At 43.1% G+C, this 18,372-nt stretch overlaps 6 protein-coding genes across 6 annotated transcripts; 3 read left to right on the top strand and 3 right to left on the bottom strand.

The window, feature by feature from the left end:
- Positions 1 to 20: 20 nt before the first annotated feature.
- CCR75_000296 (uncharacterized protein) lies at positions 21 to 2,565 on the top strand (the record flags this gene model as incomplete). Its single annotated transcript, XM_067958404.1, has 6 exons — positions 21 to 108; positions 169 to 314; positions 367 to 583; positions 660 to 748; positions 810 to 1,015; positions 1,096 to 2,565. 6 exons carry the CDS (start codon positions 21 to 23, stop codon positions 1,196 to 1,198), a joined length of 849 nt encoding a protein of 282 aa, XP_067818054.1. The 3' UTR covers positions 1,199 to 2,565.
- Positions 1,291 to 4,161, bottom strand: CCR75_000295 (uncharacterized protein; the record flags this gene model as incomplete). Its single annotated transcript, XM_067958403.1, has 1 exon — positions 1,291 to 4,161. The coding sequence occupies one exon, from the start codon at positions 4,159 to 4,161 to the stop codon at positions 1,291 to 1,293; it is 2,871 nt and encodes a 956-aa protein (XP_067818057.1).
- Positions 4,162 to 5,984: 1,823 nt separating this feature from the next.
- On the top strand, positions 5,985 to 9,680 carry CCR75_000294 (uncharacterized protein; the record flags this gene model as incomplete). Its single annotated transcript, XM_067958402.1, has 6 exons — positions 5,985 to 7,349; positions 7,413 to 7,498; positions 7,570 to 7,654; positions 7,720 to 7,790; positions 7,866 to 7,914; positions 7,990 to 9,680. The coding sequence occupies 6 exons, from the start codon at positions 5,985 to 5,987 to the stop codon at positions 9,013 to 9,015; spliced, it is 2,682 nt and encodes an 893-aa protein (XP_067818056.1). The 3' UTR covers positions 9,016 to 9,680.
- On the bottom strand, positions 7,721 to 10,242 carry CCR75_000293 (uncharacterized protein; the record flags this gene model as incomplete). Its single annotated transcript, XM_067958401.1, has 7 exons — positions 7,721 to 7,914; positions 7,990 to 9,587; positions 9,671 to 9,736; positions 9,811 to 9,867; positions 9,925 to 9,984; positions 10,053 to 10,162; positions 10,227 to 10,242. 6 exons carry the CDS (start codon positions 10,240 to 10,242, stop codon positions 9,114 to 9,116), a joined length of 783 nt encoding a protein of 260 aa, XP_067818052.1. The 3' UTR covers positions 7,721 to 7,914; positions 7,990 to 9,113.
- A 3,563-nt stretch (positions 10,243 to 13,805) lies between these two features.
- Positions 13,806 to 14,000, bottom strand: CCR75_000292 (uncharacterized protein; the record flags this gene model as incomplete). The annotated part of the gene is made up of 1 exon (XM_067958400.1): positions 13,806 to 14,000. One exon carries the CDS (start codon positions 13,998 to 14,000, stop codon positions 13,806 to 13,808), a length of 195 nt encoding a protein of 64 aa, XP_067818051.1.
- An 897-nt stretch (positions 14,001 to 14,897) lies between these two features.
- CCR75_000291 (uncharacterized protein) lies at positions 14,898 to 18,152 on the top strand (the record flags this gene model as incomplete). Its single annotated transcript, XM_067958399.1, has 6 exons — positions 14,898 to 15,242; positions 15,315 to 15,821; positions 15,892 to 15,989; positions 16,055 to 17,364; positions 17,436 to 17,728; positions 17,802 to 18,152. The coding sequence occupies 6 exons, from the start codon at positions 14,898 to 14,900 to the stop codon at positions 17,982 to 17,984; spliced, it is 2,736 nt and encodes a 911-aa protein (XP_067818331.1). The 3' UTR covers positions 17,985 to 18,152.
- Positions 18,153 to 18,372: the final 220 nt, after the last annotated feature.

Raw genomic sequence — 18,372 nt, 5'->3', positions numbered from 1 at the left:
TGTCCTATTCAATTGGCTTTATGAATGTTCGCTATCGACGCAAAGACTGGGAGCGCATGCCTTTCAAATTCAAGGCGCTTTTTGTTGTATCGGCAAGTGCCCTTGGATGTGCGTCATCTAACTTTCCCACCTTTTTGATGATCTATGCCTACTGAGCTGCTTATGTAGTGTATGTTGTAAGTCATGTAGAGACTATGCCGCTAACCAACAGACGTCGTATCATGCTTCTGTCTCGGAAGTACGAGGAGCAACTTGGCGAACAAGCGTATCGTGAAATTATGAGCAATGGTCGACTGATGCCAAAGTCGCATCCGGTAAAATCTATTGCGGTCGCTCAAGCGGTATCCTCACCTTAACAATTTATAGATGTCGCGTGCAGTGGCACGAGTTGGTCGCATGATTGAGCAGAATTCAAACGCGCCATTTATGAAGTGGACTTTTCACGTAATTGAATCGGAAGAGCCCAACGCCTTCTGCCTTCCTGGTGGCAAAGTCTTTGTACACTCAGGCCTATTTAAGATTTTGAGCAACGAGGACACCTTAGCAGCGGTTATGTTTCACGAAGCCGCTCACGGCCTTGCCCGTTCGTAAATAATTTGTTTTTGATTGCTAGCAGAAGGCTGATGAAGTAACCAATTGGTTTAACCTGGATGAGGCAGGTCACGGCGCGGAAAAAATATCCTTTAGTCTGCTGGTCTATGGTTTGCTGACGCTCGTTTTTCCAGACTACGGACAATTAAGTGACCTGGTACGAAAATATTGATTGATCTGGATCTTTGTCGGACTAATTTGGTTGCACAATTTTATAGATAATAAAGCTCGCCGTGGATTTACCGTTTTCTCGCAAGCTAGAGCTCGAAGCCGACTCGATTGGGCTACGGCTTATGGCGCAAGCGTGCTATGATCCTCGCGCTAGTATTTTAATGAACACTTCACTGGGTCAAGTCGAAAAAAAATCTCGATTCAAGTACTTTTCGACTCACCCACCAAGTGCTGAGCGAGTGCGAGCATTACGGTTTGTGTGTGCTTGTTGCTAATGAGCACACTTTATTGGCGTGAGAGGCTCTCACATTGTCATTCTATTATTATGCGCAGTAAACAACAGCCCATTGCAATGAAAATTTACGAAGAGTCCCATTGTGAAACACGAAAACAGGCATTTTCAAAAGTCATTAACAAACCAGTTTACATTAGGTAGAGCGCATTAGTAGCGGATGGAACAATTAAGAATGCTCATGCACCGAAACTATTGTTTTTTGTTGTTATTCCATTTCTTCACATATTTACAACTCATAGCAAGTTTGCAACAAACGACCTTACCGAGAGTACAGGTGCCGTATTGTTGTAATCATCTCGATCCTCGGAGATTAAACGATCAAAACGCTTGTAGTCCACGAGAACGCAATCCCGTTCAATCACAGCAAAGTCCGCAAAGCGCATGTTGTATGCAAAGTCGTCCCAAAAGTACATTTTGCGCGCATAAACATTTTCGGAAAAGGTGGTATCAAGTCCCGTGAGCAACGCAATGACGGCAACGCGTGATTGCGAGAGGTCGTCGATTGAATGAAATTTGTAAAACGGCGAGTTTTCATTAATGACGTGGATGAGTGTTGCCGGCAACTTTATTGATGGCCACTCGGCCGTCACAAGTGGCACGTCGTACATCTGTCGAAGCCCAGTGCGTCGATTTGTAAGGATCACCCCGATACGGAAAAAGTTTTCATGTACTTCGCCGGAATGTCGTGTATTCGCGGCTCGAAATACAAGACAACGGTGGCCATAGATGGTTGAAATGGTCATTTTGGACGAAAAGTGAATGTGAGCCCGAGGACGAGCAAACTTGGACCATGCAATGCCCGTGATAATTGTAACCGTTACAATTCCTACCATTGACTCGATAAAAACAATGACATTCATGTACAAAGCGTTCGACATTGGAGCAATAGATCCGTAGCCAATGGTCGCAAGAGTGTGAACACTCATATAGAAAGCCAATTCAAAGTCCGTTACATTGATTTCGTCGTATGCTACAAGGTGGGTCACGTCCAAGAAATAGAGCAATCCAAAGCACAAATTAATCACCAAGAACGACAGTACAAAGACGACAATAATTCTAGGCCACCCGACATGAAGCGCACTTTGATAAATTCGCATAAAGCTAAACGATTTTGGAATGTGGACTGGTACAATCCGCAAGAAACGAGGCGTATCTTCGACTTCGACAGACATTGCCGATGCAGAGGATGGAGCACGAACAAGTCGAAGAGTTGGATCGTCCCAATCCTGACGAATCGTCTCGATTTTTTCACAATCTTCACCCTTCACGTCGATACAATTCCCACTTTCCAAGTCACCACTATGGTTGTCTTGATGCGAAATTGTTCGAACGTTCTCATCAATCAGTCCACTGTCAGTCTTCCCTTGCGGGTGACCATCTTGAAAAACACACGATTCTTCAACCGATTTGATATCTTCTACATCGTTTTCCGTAACACGATGAGGATTGCAACATTGGACGATCGGGTCGGCATATATCGGCACTAATTTTGCCCCACTATGCCGTCGACTTGCCTCTTCTCCATCAACCTGTTTCGTTGACTTCCAAACTCGCAATCCCCCTCGTCGACTAGCTTGAACTTCACTTGACGATGCGTTTTGTAATCGCTGAGTCCCAAACGGCTGATGAAGAAGAGGCTCAAACAATGGCTCCAATCCCATGGAAAAGATGGTCGGGCCAGACTTTGACGAATGCGACGATACGCTGTCTGTTAATGACTGTGCATCCCAAGACTCGGGTCTCGTACTCATCATAAAAGACTCGGAGAATTCCGCGGGAACTTCGTGAATCGCATCGTCATGATATGGATCATTCTCGGCTTCAAAGTACGTTACACGAGACTTTCGATGCGAACGCCTTCGAGCTACGTTACGTACGGGTCCAGTATTGCTCTCTTCCATGGAATCTCCTGCCGTTGTCTCAAGATAGCATGCATCATCAATTGAAGCGGTTTCCACGGAGCTCAAGTTGGCAAAATTCATAATCACTTGGGCATTATCTTCATCAAAATCAATCAATTCAGCAAATCGGTACCCCCACCTCACACTCGCCGCAGTGTAAATATATCGTTCCGACACTGTGTCTTGAAGCGTCGAATCAACGCCTGACATGGACACTTCGACGAGCATATCCGACTGCATAAAATCGCTTTCAGACATTCCATAGAGTGGACTGTTTTCATCAATGACGTGAACCACTGCCACACCCATTCGAAACGTGATGAAATTATTTTGCAACAATTTTAAATTGTAGGACGTCAGGACTTTGGTGTGCGAGCTGGTATTGTCAATAACTGCATCTTCTGAGTCGGATAGCGTGCCGTTTGCAGCACTACGGGAACACCGTTGCTGTTCCAGAATTTTGTCGTCATGGGCCCGAATTTGTTCCGATTTGTGTTCCACACGTAGTAAATTGACCTTAAAAACAGCTTCCATAATGACATCGTGTGTTAAGTTTTGAGATTGTGTCGCATTGGCAACGCGCATGACGAGGGCGAGATATTTTTTTCCATACGGTTGCACGACGCAAACTTTGCTAAATGCCACTTTTGCCCGTGGTTTTGCAAACTTGGCAAAGACTAGACCCGTTATAGCCGATACCATCATCATGGATGCAAAAGACTCGACAGACATTGCAATATTGCTACACGTGTCTGTTGGGTACACCACGCCGAATCCAATAGTTGTAAACGTTTGATAACTTAAATTAAAAGCCTGAAAAAATTGTTTCGGCTGTCCACAGATCACGCAAGCAATCATCGCAAAGATGAAAATGTTCACCATAAAAATCCCAAATAGGACCGCAAGCAACATGGGCCATCGCATGTTTAAGAGAACGTATAAGAAATCTTTATACTTTTTCCTTGGATTCGCAAAAGTCAAGACCCTCGGAAAGAGCGAGTTGGCAGGCAAGCGAATGAATTGCTTCCAGAATGGCATTTCTTCAAAACGCGAACCGGCGTGGAAAATGGACGTCTCATCAACACTATTATTTACTTGCACGCCATGCCAAATGTGTACCCAGTCTTTCAATGCAGCAGGAACTTGTTGGGTTCCTACGTTAAGTGGGCCGCGATTCTGGATACGCTTTTTAGAAGCAGGCATCAAGACTTGAGAATCAAAAATTGCAGCATACACGAATTAATACTGATTGCAAGAAGCCGCCATTAAATACGCAGCGATGCTATTGCGAGCTCGCAAGAATGACGTACGATGACTTGTTTTGCGCTACGACAAGCAGCGATTCCTTGTCAAGCTTTGAAATGACTACATGATCAGCGAAACATAAGGCGACGGAGCAATTACACTATTTTTGGCAGCCAATGAACGCGGCCAAAATGAACAGGTTGTAGAAACTTAAGAGGCATTAAGGTCGCGGGGCTTTTGCAAACTGGACATAACTGATTCTTGTCATAAATATTGCGTTGGCATGCAAACTGGCCTGTTGATGATGGGGCTTAGACTGAACAGACGGACTGATAATTATCCTACAAACGATGGCTTCTACTGTCGACGCGCAGTAAAAAAACCGGCCTCATGCTTGAAAGAGTGCTAATTTGTATTTATTCCTATGCAAATGTTAATTGGTCTTTAATGGTAAAAAGAATGCCCGTCGGTGATCGATAATTATATGTCTCTACTTTGTCAAAATGTGATGGTGCTTACAATCGGAAAAGCAAAAAGTAGGAGCTATGCGCGAATTTGAAAACGTTGCTTTAATATTTATATCCAGTATCCGTGTCGACGCGCAAAACGCAGCTGCTAAGCATTAACCTTCTATTATGCAGCATCTACGCGAAATAGATATGTGGTTCACCAAAATTGACGAATTCGTCATTGCCGTTGTTAGCGAAAAACGCAACAATAAAATTGATGGCCGTGTACTTTGTAAGTAGCTTCTGGGCACGATCTGTCCTTTGTTGTGCTTTTTGTTACATTTTATTGACGATAGTGCTTTCGTAACGCTCAACGTGTAAATTTTGAGTAAGAAACGTGTGACTGTTTTGAACGCGTGCGGCGAAGGATGTCGTCTTATTAGTGAAACGCAAGTTTGCTCTAATTACATCCTTTTTATCGTGGCTTTACTCTATTATCATAATTACCGTGTAGAAGTTAGCAATTTTTTAAAATGTCGAGCACATCTCGCATTCTGTACCGCAAAAAAATGTTTCTATGTTCATGATTATATCCCAAGAGGTGTCAAATCAATTAATCAATTTGATACATATTGAGGAGATGGTTCCCATATTTTGGCGACTTGATTCCCGTATTTTGGCGACGTATCAATATATGGAAGCAAACATTATACTGTGCAAAGCATGCCATAAGAATTTTTTTAACTTCACTCGGCGACACGGGACTGCACATGTTCACCTCGATCTTATTGCTGACCACATCTGCAGCATTATTACAATGAAGATTGATCAATGAATATGCAAATTTCGCAAAAATAATCAAAAAGGTCTCAACTAGCATACAAGTCACTTCATTTTAAAAGGCCTTTGCAAATCCTTTATTTGATACTAAGCAACAAGTTATCCACGGGTGAAAGCGCACGATCTCGAGGTCGCAGTTCGTAAATTTACGTCAACATGTGTCCAATCTATGTTTCCGTCGTAGACTAAATAACAAAGCACGGTTACTCGCCACTGATATGTCAGTCATCGCGCAAATGCACTTTTGAAAGACAACTGCCCTCACTCGGATTCTCAAACATTTGCCAGCGTGGCCTCTTTAAGTCGCGACAAAAGGCTGAAATGTTGCCTCAAAACGTAAAGGCTTTTGCTAACCGCTTTCCATGGCGCTAAAATCGTTTTTTTTTTCTATAAAATCCGAGTGTCAATTGAAAAAAAAACTCAAGAAAAAACGCAGCACCTCGTACGTTTCACCAACGCCTCTTCCTCTTGCCGCCACTTTAGCATTTTCTCATGACAGAGCGGCCACAGCAGCTCGCGTTAGCACGCGTGGCCGAGCTAGAGCTTTTAAAAACCAATAGTAGCCGGCGCCCAAGTGCCGCGAGTAGCACCAGCAGTAGCGAATTAGAGCGTCTCCACGAAGAATTGCAGCTGGAAATTAAGCCACAGCGCCTACAACGCCAATATACACTTCATGTTCCTCCTTGTAGCGCAACAATGGACTTTATGTCGCATTCTGGACTTTTGAACGCGACACCAGACGTATTAGAAGACGTGTTGGTCCGTTGGGAAAAGAATCAGATCAAATGGCGCCGCGGTGCTTGTAATGATGAGAATCAAGACACATTGACCGACGATGATGGACTTGACGACCAAGAAGACAGTTTAAACAATGTTCAGCCACTTTATGTATTTGATGTGACGTTTGGGGAAGGATTTCTTGGTCTTGAATTTGCAGTAGACGCTCAGAAGAACAACAAAATTGTGATTAAACGCGTGCATAACGAAACGTGGGCAAATAAAGTCGTGGCGATACCAAATCATGAAACATTAGTCAAAGGGTTATCAATCGAAGCTGTGAATCAACGCAATGTTTGTGATATGACCGCCGAAGATGTGCTTTATACGTTACAATCTAGTCCTCGTCCTATGACAGTGACGTTTCGAAAAGGACACAAAGCCATGGTTGTATGCAAGTTATGTGAGTTACCAATCGAAGCAACGAGTTTAGATGACCATACGAGTTTCTGTGTGCTGTCAAAGCGAGTAGAATTAGAAGCGGATGGGATTAATTATGCATTGATGCGACTCACTTCATTAATTAATGCCACGCTCTCGGATGTTACATTGAACCCCATGATGGAACAAGAGAGGCATCTTTTTCATGCATTACGTGTCGTGGCTATCCAAGCGTCAACCTGTGATGTCACGAGTGTCAATGCTTTTGCACTATGTGCTCGACTCGTGAAAATTGTCGAGCGAATACAATTGCAGCAATTTGAAGGAGATGCACACGCAATGAAATTGGACCGAAGTGAGACCTTTTGTGCAAAATTATGTGACTTGATCCATGCAAAAATGAGTAAAGTCCGAGCATCTCATAAAGTTATGTTTCAACAAGCACGTGTTGAGGTGGAGCATGTGCCTTTAAAACGTACGAAATCTCTCATGACAATGGAGAGTACCGATAATTATCGTACATCGCGACGATCAAGCTTGAAAACACCATCATGTCGTGTGACGATTCGTGATTTTCAAATTGTTAAACCGATTTCAAAGGGAGCGTTTGGTAAAGTATATCTTGCTCGAAAAAAAACAACCGGTGACCAATATGCAATCAAAGTGCTGGCCAAGCAGCACTTGGTACGAAAGAAACAGGTAAAACACTGTTTGGAATATTGTGTCATTGTAATTTACTGAGCATGTGTCTGCTTGCTCCAGATTCAACAAATTGAGACGGAACGAAATATTTTAGCCAGTGTCGTAAGCCCTTTTGTTGTGAAATTATTCTGGACCTTTCAAACCAAGTAAGCATTGATGTTGCAAAGCTCAAAGTAGCTTTATTTTAACGGCTTTCAAATAATGATGACAATGGTAGGCGCAATCTTTTCTTGGTCATGGAATATTTGCCTGGTGGGGATTTCATGTCGTTGCTAGAATGTATTGTACAGCTTGAAGAACAGGTTAGTAGACGATTTTAACCACCAATGTCTTACAAATGTGTTTCTGACGCGATTGATTTGAATAGGTGGCATGTGTATATATTGCCGAGATAGCAATCGCGCTTAATCACTTGCATGCAAAAGGCTGCATTCACAGGTACGGATTGATTGGTATTATTGTGGATGCAATGGATCACGCATTGGCTCACGCGCTAAACTCGTCGTGATATAGGGATCTAAAGCCCGATAATATTCTTCTTTCTTCGACAGGCCACGTCAAGGTACCATTGCATCATTTAAGCAGCTTGTTGCCATCCCTCTTGTCGCCTTTTAATCATTCATCTCGCGTTTTCTAGCTTACCGACTTTGGTCTATCAAAAGAAGCTGTGACAATTAGTGACACGGACTCGGAGCCTGACGATATTTCAATGTCGCAAGATGCTGACCTCTTAGCAGCCACTTTGTTGCGGGAATTACCTCATCATGATCAACCACGTCGTTCAGTATCCATAAAGAAAAAGTCTGCTTTCAATACATATGGACGATGCGGGACACCTGACTACCTTGCTCCTGAAATTATTCTTGGCCTCCCTCATGGACCACCGGTAGACTACTGGGCTCTTGGAATCATCTTGTATGAAATGCTCGTTGGATTTCCTCCGTTTAACGACGACACGGTCGATGCAATTTTCCACAATATTATTGAGCGACAAATTTTGTGGCCCGACGGTGAAAAGTGTTTGTCACCCGAAGCAATGGATTTAATCGACAGGCTTCTTGACCCAAATGTAGCAACTCGCATGAGTTGGGAAGGTATTCAATTTCATCCTTTTTTTAAAGGCATCAATTGGGAGACAATCTTGGAATCCATTCCACCGTTTGTACCGACACTTGAAGGACCAAATGATACAAGCTACTTTAATAATCGTAACCTTACAGATATTTTTAGAGACGACGAGGATTCCGACGATCCGTTTTGCTTGGAGAGACAAAATCTGATTGACTCGGGTCCTGAAAGCGATGAACAAGGACTTGGATTAATTGACTTGACAGAAGGCGAGATGAAGGAAGGTGCAAATAATACTGGAAGTCAGCATTCGAGTTCTACCGCAGGTGCTGCATGGACAAGTGATGAACTTGATCGAGAAGATGGTGCCCATGACAAGTGCGTAATTGAACTAGAAGACAATAATAGCCACTTTCGATTTCCTAGTGGTATGTACGGGAACCCCGAAGAGTCAAGCCTATCGGATGCGTTTCGATCATTCAGTTTTACTAATATGACTGCGTTGGCTGCGGCCTCGCATGCTGAAGCGGAAATGATTACTGACTCCGAGCAACAAGCTGTTGAAACAACGTCCGGTCCATCCATTTTGATTTAACGCTATTTTTTTCTATTGTCTCCTTTAATGAGTCTCTCTTCGCATCCGGTGACAATTATGAAGAGCTCTCTTCAAGATCTTAGGATGTCTGCCTCAAGTTACAGGAAAAAGTCGTCTGGTTCCTGTTTTTCGTGACTTGGAATTCCTTCGTCGCTAGCCTTTGATGCTTCCAATATCGTGTCGTCATCTTGATCAACAAGGGCTGGTACACGTTTTTGCTTTGCTTGATTTTTGTCACGTTTGCTACGGGTCTTTTGCTGCTTCTTCAATTGTTCTTTGGAGGGTTTTTTAAGCAAAAGTTCCACCGCAGGTCTTGCTTCGGTCGTAGTACTAGAATCCTTCTCAATGCAACAGAATTGATCAAATGCTTGAATTGGTTGCTCGTGCTCGAAGCGAGCAATGGCTGCAATCCATAGCTCTTTTAGACGATTTTGGTTCGCTATCGAGTGCGGAACTGATGGAAATAGCGATAGATATGGCTCAGCTTTTGGAAAGTAGTAAATATACATCATCTCTTCTCGATACGTCTGCAGCTTCTTTTCGTGTTCGATTCGTTCCGCATCGTCACGTGTCTACCATATAATCAATACCATACAACAATACAATAAAAGGTTACACAATTGCCACAGTAGCAATAATTTGCAACTATTTTTACCTCCTGTAGGCGGGTTTTTGCCTGCCGAAGTTTGCGCATGACTTTTACACGCTCAAAAAAGCGTGGCTACCAGAAAAAATATATGTGCGAAAAGAATTAAAAAATAAGCAAGAGTTAGCGACTGTAAATCAATCACTCACTTTCTTGCACTTTTCAGCACCTTTTTTCTCTTGCGCTATTGAGACTTTTTTCTCTTGCTAGCAATAAAGACTATCAGCGCGCGTCACTACATTTGTCAATATATTGCACCGTACCTCCTCCTTCAATTGCTTTAACTCAGTCGTTTTGGCTCTTCGCGTAGCATCAGCTATTCCCTACATACAACATCATAACGATTACTATCGACCGTTATGCATTCTTGGCAATTCCTCTACCAACGTACTCCACGACTTAAAAAGCGCTCAAGACCTCGTATGCGATTCTTGAGCGACGGGACCTTCTTGGCCTGTTGCGGCTTCTTTGACCGGGCATTTTTAAAGCGAAGACGAGTTCCTAATTTGAATTTGTGTTAATTTGGCTCCTAGAAATATTCGCGGTCGATTGATGCACGGCGCACCTCCAGTCGGAGCCATTGCGATTAGCAATAAAATTATTTGACAATACTTGGCCAATGAGACGAACTAGCGTTGTTTTACGCGCGCCGATTTTAGTGTGTGAAAACACTAAGACTACAATTTCTCTTTATTAATGGTTACCATATGAAAAGTTACTTAAGGAAAAAATTACAATTTTAATTTTCAGTTCAATTTATTAAAGTAGCACGATAATTTTAGTTAAAATGGTTTCGTGCAGCACTCCATTGCTGACGCGGTGGACCGACCGAAACAAAACGTTAAAAAATGGAAAGTAAAAATTTATTTAGGTTAATGACCTAGTCCTGCTGTCAATGGAATATCTACCCAAACATAAATGGGCAGTTACAAACTACTGCTCAAGTATGTCGGCCTGCTCTCATGCAGTGCACCGCCAAGGCATTGCATTCACGACTAAAAAATCCTCGCAGGTTGCGCATACATCCTACATCTTGCGTTGGAAACCTCCATCGGTACTGTTACTACGAGGCTTCTTTCGGGGGCGAATATAGCCCCCGCGCTCCAGAACCTCCACGAGAGACTTGTGCTTCCTGCTTCGATCTTGCATCCGATCCTTCAAATATGCAATCTCTTGACGAGCTGCTGCCAGATCGTTACGAAGGGTTTTATATACTCTTTCGCTCTCCAATTGGGCGATAGCAAGCTTTGCTCGGTCATCCAACCGATCCGCGCAAAAGCTTTGTATCATTGTGGTTAAGTCATTGCGAGCGTCACGCTCACGTTTCAAGTCCCCCCGTAACTCGCGAAGGACGTGGTTGTGAGCATGTCGCTCAACATTCGGGTCCGACAAATAGGTCGAACCTGACTTATCCTCCAACTTCTCATCCCTTGATAAAATTGCAGAATGAGAAGTGCTGCCTCGTGAAGCGCTTTTTAAACCACGGTAACTTGAGAGGGGTTCGAATGAGCTACCTCGTTCACTGGCGAGGCTACCAATACTCGCATGATACTTGAAAGTCTCGCTCCCAACTGAGGAATGGCGTTTCGAATCTCGTTGATCAGTATTACGTGTTTCACCCAATGGTCCGCAAGGAACATCGATAAAAGAGCGCTTGGCACGCTTGTAAAGGTATTGCAAATTATCAATCCCTTCGCGAATCTCGTAGGAGATTCGTGCCGTCCAGTACGGATTATCGAGGGAGTACGCCTCTCTAGGCGCATGAATAGCGTCCTTGAAGCAGCAAGGACATGGGTCTCCCCACGAGAGGCAAGGTAATCCTGCTTCTCTTGACAAACGGTGCAGCTTAAAGCGTGCACCGACGAATGATCTCTTTTCAAACCGGTCACGAACCGTAACAAGTTTGTCAAGCCAGGCCTCGCGGCCCACACTCAGAACATTGTGTACAAACGCATCCCAAGCTTGAAACAAGGGATTCAAATTCTTGGGTTGTTGCTTCCCACAGTACCATCGATGTCGGAAAAAAACATCGATTAAGTCCTCACCAGGGCAATGAATCCTTGATGAATCGAACAACGGAATCTTATAACGATCATTGGTCATTCCCGATCAACGAGTCAAGTTGCTCTTCGTGGGCAACCAAGGCTTTTTCTGAGGAGCATCACGCAACGTATTGCGGGCCCTTTCCTCTTGACTGATGTTAGCAGGCAAGATAGCACTCATTTCGAAGTGATCTATATAATCACTCTGTTCCTGCTGTTGCACAATATCACCAGCATTCTCGCTGTAGTCGGAGTCAGTAGAGGATGACTTCTCATCATACGAGTCGGACAAACCGAGCATTTTATCAAATAACTCCTTCTTCGACGTGCCAGGACCCGCTGGTTTGGCTGCATCGGCCCCGGATGATTCGGTGGCTTTTACATATAGTCTCGGGTCGGATAGGATGTTCGACTCATAAAATGCACCTGCAATTGTTGTAGCAGGCGAGTTTTTTCCCGCAGCAGACGCCTGAGCGTCTGCTGATTTTATTTCGTAAGCAGCTTCACGTAGTCGAGCAGCTGCTGGATTGATCACCTTCGAGGCGCACCGCATGGGCTTGTTAACCATGCGATGAAACAGTTGTGAGTCTTTTACAGACCAACAATTCGCAAAGAGACTTAATAGTACTCTCTGTAATATAATAAAGTTCACTAAAGTAACGGTTGGCGCACGGGAGAGAAGACGGTCAAACCGCTTCCCCGCTGTGGCTGACAACTTTATGCGCGCTGTGCCCAGCCTTTACACTCATCAAGGCAAGCGTAATATTCACGCATGTGCCCAGCACATATGACTTTTAGCGAGTGGGGGGCGATTGTAACGGGTAGCCCGTTACATAATTATTACTACATGTAAGAGTAATAATATAGAGTAATAGGGAATATTATCTTTATAGGTAATATAGTGAAATATTACCACATTTGGTAATATTGTGAAATATTACCACATTTGGTAATATTTGAGTAGTAACGTAACAGATCACCCGTGTCCGGAGGCACTTTGCCTATACTGTCAGTAGCTTGTACTGAGCTGTACAAGCGGAAAGGTGCCCCGTTACAGTTGCCGTTAAAATTTGGCTGTTCAGCTACGATCTTATCGAAGGAAAAACATCGCTGGAGCGAAAAAGATAAGAACCTTCTGTAGAGACAGCCTTGTTTAGCTGACATTTCCAAATTAAGCTTCCAACCTTAGCTTAAACCATTTGAGTCCATTGAAATTTATCGAGCAAAAGCTTTTTCAATCATTTTTTTTTGGCGGAAAAAATAGAATCCTGCTGTTTTTCTGATTCTTCATTTATTCTGGACACAATTATTCCTCAATGTAGCCGTTCCATAACTCGAGATTGGTGTCCGGCTGTATCGTAATTTCTCGTCTCACGAAAGCTTCAGCGTTGTTTTGTCAAAATCTAACGAAATTATGGAAGAAAACGACGACAACGAAATGGACAAAGCTACATTTCACAGCGGTTTGCCAGGAGGGAACAAGACCTAATCCAGTCAAAAGCCCAATAGTTATCCACACTCCGAATGTTCTTAGAAACTGTATTTCCTTGTGCTCTTACCGCAGCTTTATCCGCCTCACTTTTTAAGAAAAATCTTTGTGAAAAAAGTAGGCTGTAAATTAATTTTTATTTGAGCGTCGGATTCGATAAATGGTCGAAAAAAATCGTGTTCACTTTCAGCGTTGAAGTCTTCAATTTACAGTTCAGCACTATTATCTGCACGTTAATGCATAGCTGTACAGAAATTGAAACTTGAGTTGTCCAATGCATGTGTAGCATAGCAAATGTTATGGAATATCTCACGACTAGCGATCTTAATGCAGATCATGCACTCCAGATGACAGTCAAGCTCCTTAGTCCAAAAGATATAATTCGCTCACAGACTCGTTATTGCGTCAGCGAAGACGATTAATTAAAATTAGATCGAGAGCCAACTCTTGTAACTTGTAGCGCTTATCCAGTCTCGATTCGAATTTTCCATTAGCAATCCATGAATAACCGAAGAACAAAAAACAACACCATACTTAACTGATGCAATCTTACTATTTGGACGTTCGATAACCTGAAAATTCACAACCAATCGCTTAGAGGCGCTGAAATTGTTCAATGTTTGACACTACTCGAAATGTAGGGCTCCGCATGCTGCTTGCGTAGGAACCAGCTTACTACCGTTTTTGGCGTGCTCCAAGTACGAAAGCAACAGCCTCCTCCACCGTGAACAATGATAAATATGCCGTCAACAACACCTTCCATGTTTTTTGTTTTTTCCCATTGGAAAATGGACACGAACACGGACATTTTGTCCGTTAAATATCAAATGCTGCATCGCTGGCACGGTCGTACACCTGTATTACTTTCTCTGGATTGTAAAAAATACGCCCACAACCCTCTGATACGACCTTTACCATATCAGTCTCACTCCTTCATTCACAAAACTCTTTCTTAAACGTTGTGGGTACCCAAATCTCGTCCAATTGTCCTTGCCGTCAAATCTTCGGGTCTGTAAGTGGCGCTGGTTACTATCTAATTTCAAAGCATTGCTGGTGAAAGAAGGTAGTCAAAACGCGAATGAGGCGCGGTTATGGAAGAAGCATCTCCTTAACTAGCCATCAAGTTGCATCGACGAACCGCTACGTGCTGCCTATGACACTTTACTTTGTCGTTTGCAGCCTCATTATTAGTCGGTTCTTTCTTTTGGCAATGTTGGCAGGACGGGGCATATTACAAATCAGATCAACGTGTACCATTGTTCGCGAATTAAATTAGCGGCTGAAGGACTTCATAAGTGACCACCATGTGCAGCTTTACAATCCGCAAGCTGTCAGCAGTCGGTAATAATTCTACTCAGCAAACTATCGATGCCTCAAGCACGATAGAAACGCGCCATCTTAAATCAGCAGCTTCGAATTCACTCCAGACCCAGCTTCACAGCAGTCTGTCAACGATATATATTCGAGGCTGCGGACGTCAAACTGACGAGTGCCATTCTGACTTAAGTGTCACGAGGCGGCGTGTCTCGAAGCAACTCGAACTTAGATCAAATGCGGTCTCCCGAAGAAAGATTGCCGCAATTTCTCATTAACCGTATGGAAAATTGAAGTTAAAAGGCAACTTCAACGTGATGTTTTAAACAGAACGTATACAAAATTTTAATTGGTCAAAAAAAACGAGAAACACACGATGTTCAGAATTAAAATGAATGTGGCAAACGCGGGCGATAACGATGCGGAGGAGGAGCGCGTGTATCGCCCACTTCTATTTCAATCCACGGGCTATGCTTCCTCAGAGCTTTTTCGTGACTCTTACGAGATGCGTTCGCGACTTTCCAACGCGTCTACAACGTCCTCACTTTTAACAAAGAATGCTGCTATCGTCGACGTGGAAGAGAACCAGCAACCGAGACATGTTTTCAAGCCGCAAATTCGATTGGAAACTCTATCATCGCGAGCTGCTACGACTGTTCTTTGGATCACATATCTAGCATTCTTGCTGGCAATGATACTGCCGTATTTTTTACAAAGCAAAGGATATATGGAAACGGTGCGTAGCAGTCGTGGACTCGAACCTCATTCGACGCTGGCTTTTAACTCTTCTTTGGCGGAACTAAATTAGGAGATTGAATTGTCAGGTGCACTGTGCAAAGACCATAAGAGAAAAGAGCCTTGTATTCACGTGGACACGAAGAGAAATGTTGCTCAATGGACTGCTTACGTGTCCAATGTGTCACGGTATACGGGATCCATTTCACTTAAGCTCAATATTCAGAGTATAATGAGCACTTCATTATTTGGGATGACCTTTTTAAAAGATAGGAGCAACACCATTCAGGCCCTTACACTTGCGAATATTGTGTGGAATCGGGATCAAAGTCCATTCATTATGGAAGATAGTGAAGTAGACGAAAGCTATTATAAGGATGAAGATAAAGAGAAGTACCACGAAGCAGGTTTTGTTTTGACGTATGACGCCAGATTGTATGGTTATGACCAGGAAAAGGTACCAACTACGAATGATCTGATTGTCGATGATTACAATCAGAGTGTTTGGGCAAAGTGTCAAGAAAGCGGGCCCTGTGATAAAGTCGTACTAATGGAAATAACGCAAGATTTAAACCAAATGGTAATAGCCATTATGAATTCACAAGAGTTCTGTGCTCGATTAATTTTTTCGTTAATTTGTTTCTTTGCAGGGTGATAGCGGATACAATGCATACTTTGTCAATGTGACGTATCGAGGGCTGTATCCGAATGCTTTTGGCAAAGATGTGGTGTATGAGTTTGCGTATACGTAGGTTATTTATTGTATTTGCTTTCGTTTGTGGTAGAATTTTAAAAAGTGGTTCTATTGAGTAGAAAGCCAGCGATTCATATTGGAGAAGTAATTGTTCGTGGAATGGTTCTACTCGTATCTATCATGGCTTTTCCTTACTGGTTTATAATGGTTTTTAATCACCACCATGGATCATGGAGCAACATGCTTACGGTTCAAAAGTGGTTACTTGGTCTTGGCATTGGGCTCGTACTTTGGCAAAATCCAGTGTACGCAATATCCGAGTTGTACGCTTCTACAGACACCCGGATTCATTTATTTTCGATCTTATGCCAGTCATTTGCGGAAGCTTTCTTCTATGTATTTTGGCTAAGTCTGGTCGATCAGCATGCTAAAGATAATTTATCTCGAACAAGCTCATTTGCGACAAAATTTGTTTTTGGATTGGTGCTTTTCATTGTGGACACATGGATGACTATGCTGCGAATGTTTCCTTCAATTTTTGAAGATGGAACAAAAGAATTTGCTCGCCGCTTTCACCATGAAGAATTTTACGCTTTGCTTGGCTTCATCCGGACAGGATTGGTCTTATTCTGGCTCGGTTGGATAATTAAAGCTGGTACGCGATCGGGTCGGCATTTAAAGACGATGCCATACATGGCAACGCGCTATAAGCAGTTATCGTACCGATTTCTTGTACTTGAAACGCTCCTGATTTTCGTCTACATGCTTTTACAATCCGTATTTCAGATATTCTTCTTGGCCCAGACGTGGTACTTTGTTGGGTACAATGCATTTATTCAAGACTCGGTGCATATTTTTGCGACAATGTTTGCTGGCCATTCATCACTGGGTCGATTTCTTTTCATGTCAGTATATGTTTACTTGGTCATGTTTGTGCACTTGCCCCCACTGGCGGGAGACAGCACGGGGATTTTAGGATCCACAGCGTTTCACGTCGACGAAAAGCCTCGCGTAGACTCGTACGGTTTCCTCACCCCCGATTCCAATTTATTTTGTGTGGAAACGGCTAAATGGCTGCTGGAATTGGCATATCAAGCTTACTTTGATCCCCCCGGATGTCCTTCTTTGTCTGGATATGGCGAACTTACACTTGAGCGATACGGCTTTGAGCTTGTCACACATCTGCGAAACAATGTGACAGACACGCACGTAGTAATTGCGTGGAGTCGAGAAGATCACAACCGCTTAGTCATTTCATTCCGAGGCACCACGAGTAAAGAAAATTGGAAGAGCAATTTGCGAGCAGATCAACAGGTGCTTTGGATAAAATCTAGAGGATTGAGCTGGAGTAGATCGCATCTTGAAAGATTAAAAGATGTTGCTGCAAAGGTTCCATTGCTTAATATGGCGCTTCCGCGGGTGCATCGAGGTATTGCTTCCATGTGTTTAAGATTATTTTGGAGCGAGATAAGAACTGAGTATATATCAATTGTTTGACAGGGTTTTGGATAGCGTACGAGTCGATCCGAGATGAGTTAAAGGACGTGACTCGACTCATTCTTGATGAAAATCCTGGCATTTCAGTGTATATAACTGGGCACAGCATGGGCGGAGCCCTTGCAGTAATAGCTGCGTACGACTTTGCTGTAAATTTTAGCATTCAAGTCGCCATGTACAACTTTGGGGGTCCTCGAGTAGGTAATCCGAGCTTTCGCCAGCCGTATGATCGTTGCGTTCCAACGAGTTATCGAGTTGTCATGGACGGTGACATCGTACCGGGGTGGCCAAAATTTGTGCGTTGGATCTTAGATTTGTTTGTTACTTTGTTTCCTTTCAATACTTACATTCTATTGTCGTTAATACCAGTGGGGACTATACCAGCACGTCGGTACTGAAATATCGCTGGACCTTGCTGGAAATCTGATTGTCGATCCAAGTTTCATAGAGCGCCACCTTCATATATCATCGAGGCGCAAGACGACGATGCATGGCACAAATATTTATCGCATGGCATTAGCCAAGTGTCTTGATATTTTAACAACTTCCTAGCTTACATAGCACTTAATTTTATTAGTGTAATCGCTTAAATTTAGTTGCTGTCAAGGTCTTCATAATCAGATGAAAGCTTTTAGAATGGACGAATGAAAGCAGCAAGCTCTAGAAACAGGGATGCATTTGCAGACTTATTTTGCACGGGTAGCGACTAGTGGCCTTTATGCAATGGTGACATGTAAATAGAAAACAATTTTGAGTAATTTTTGTTTTTATTTGAGTCCATCAGTATAAGTCTCGACTAGAATATAGCGTCTAAATCGGTAGCCAATTTATTTGAAGTATTACGCACCCGAATGTCATGGGAAATGATGCCATGGCCAAAATGCTTTTTAGGCCATTACAACAAATATTACTTTTGGCTATCATTAACATTAACATTTTC

Source organism: Bremia lactucae, linkage group LG6, assembly GCF_004359215.1.
Source record: "Bremia lactucae strain SF5 linkage group LG6, whole genome shotgun sequence".
Lineage (NCBI taxonomy): Eukaryota > Oomycota > Peronosporomycetes > Peronosporales > Peronosporaceae > Bremia > Bremia lactucae.
Note: the sequence above shows the minus strand (reverse complement) of the source record. Positions and strands in the feature narration are given on the sequence as shown.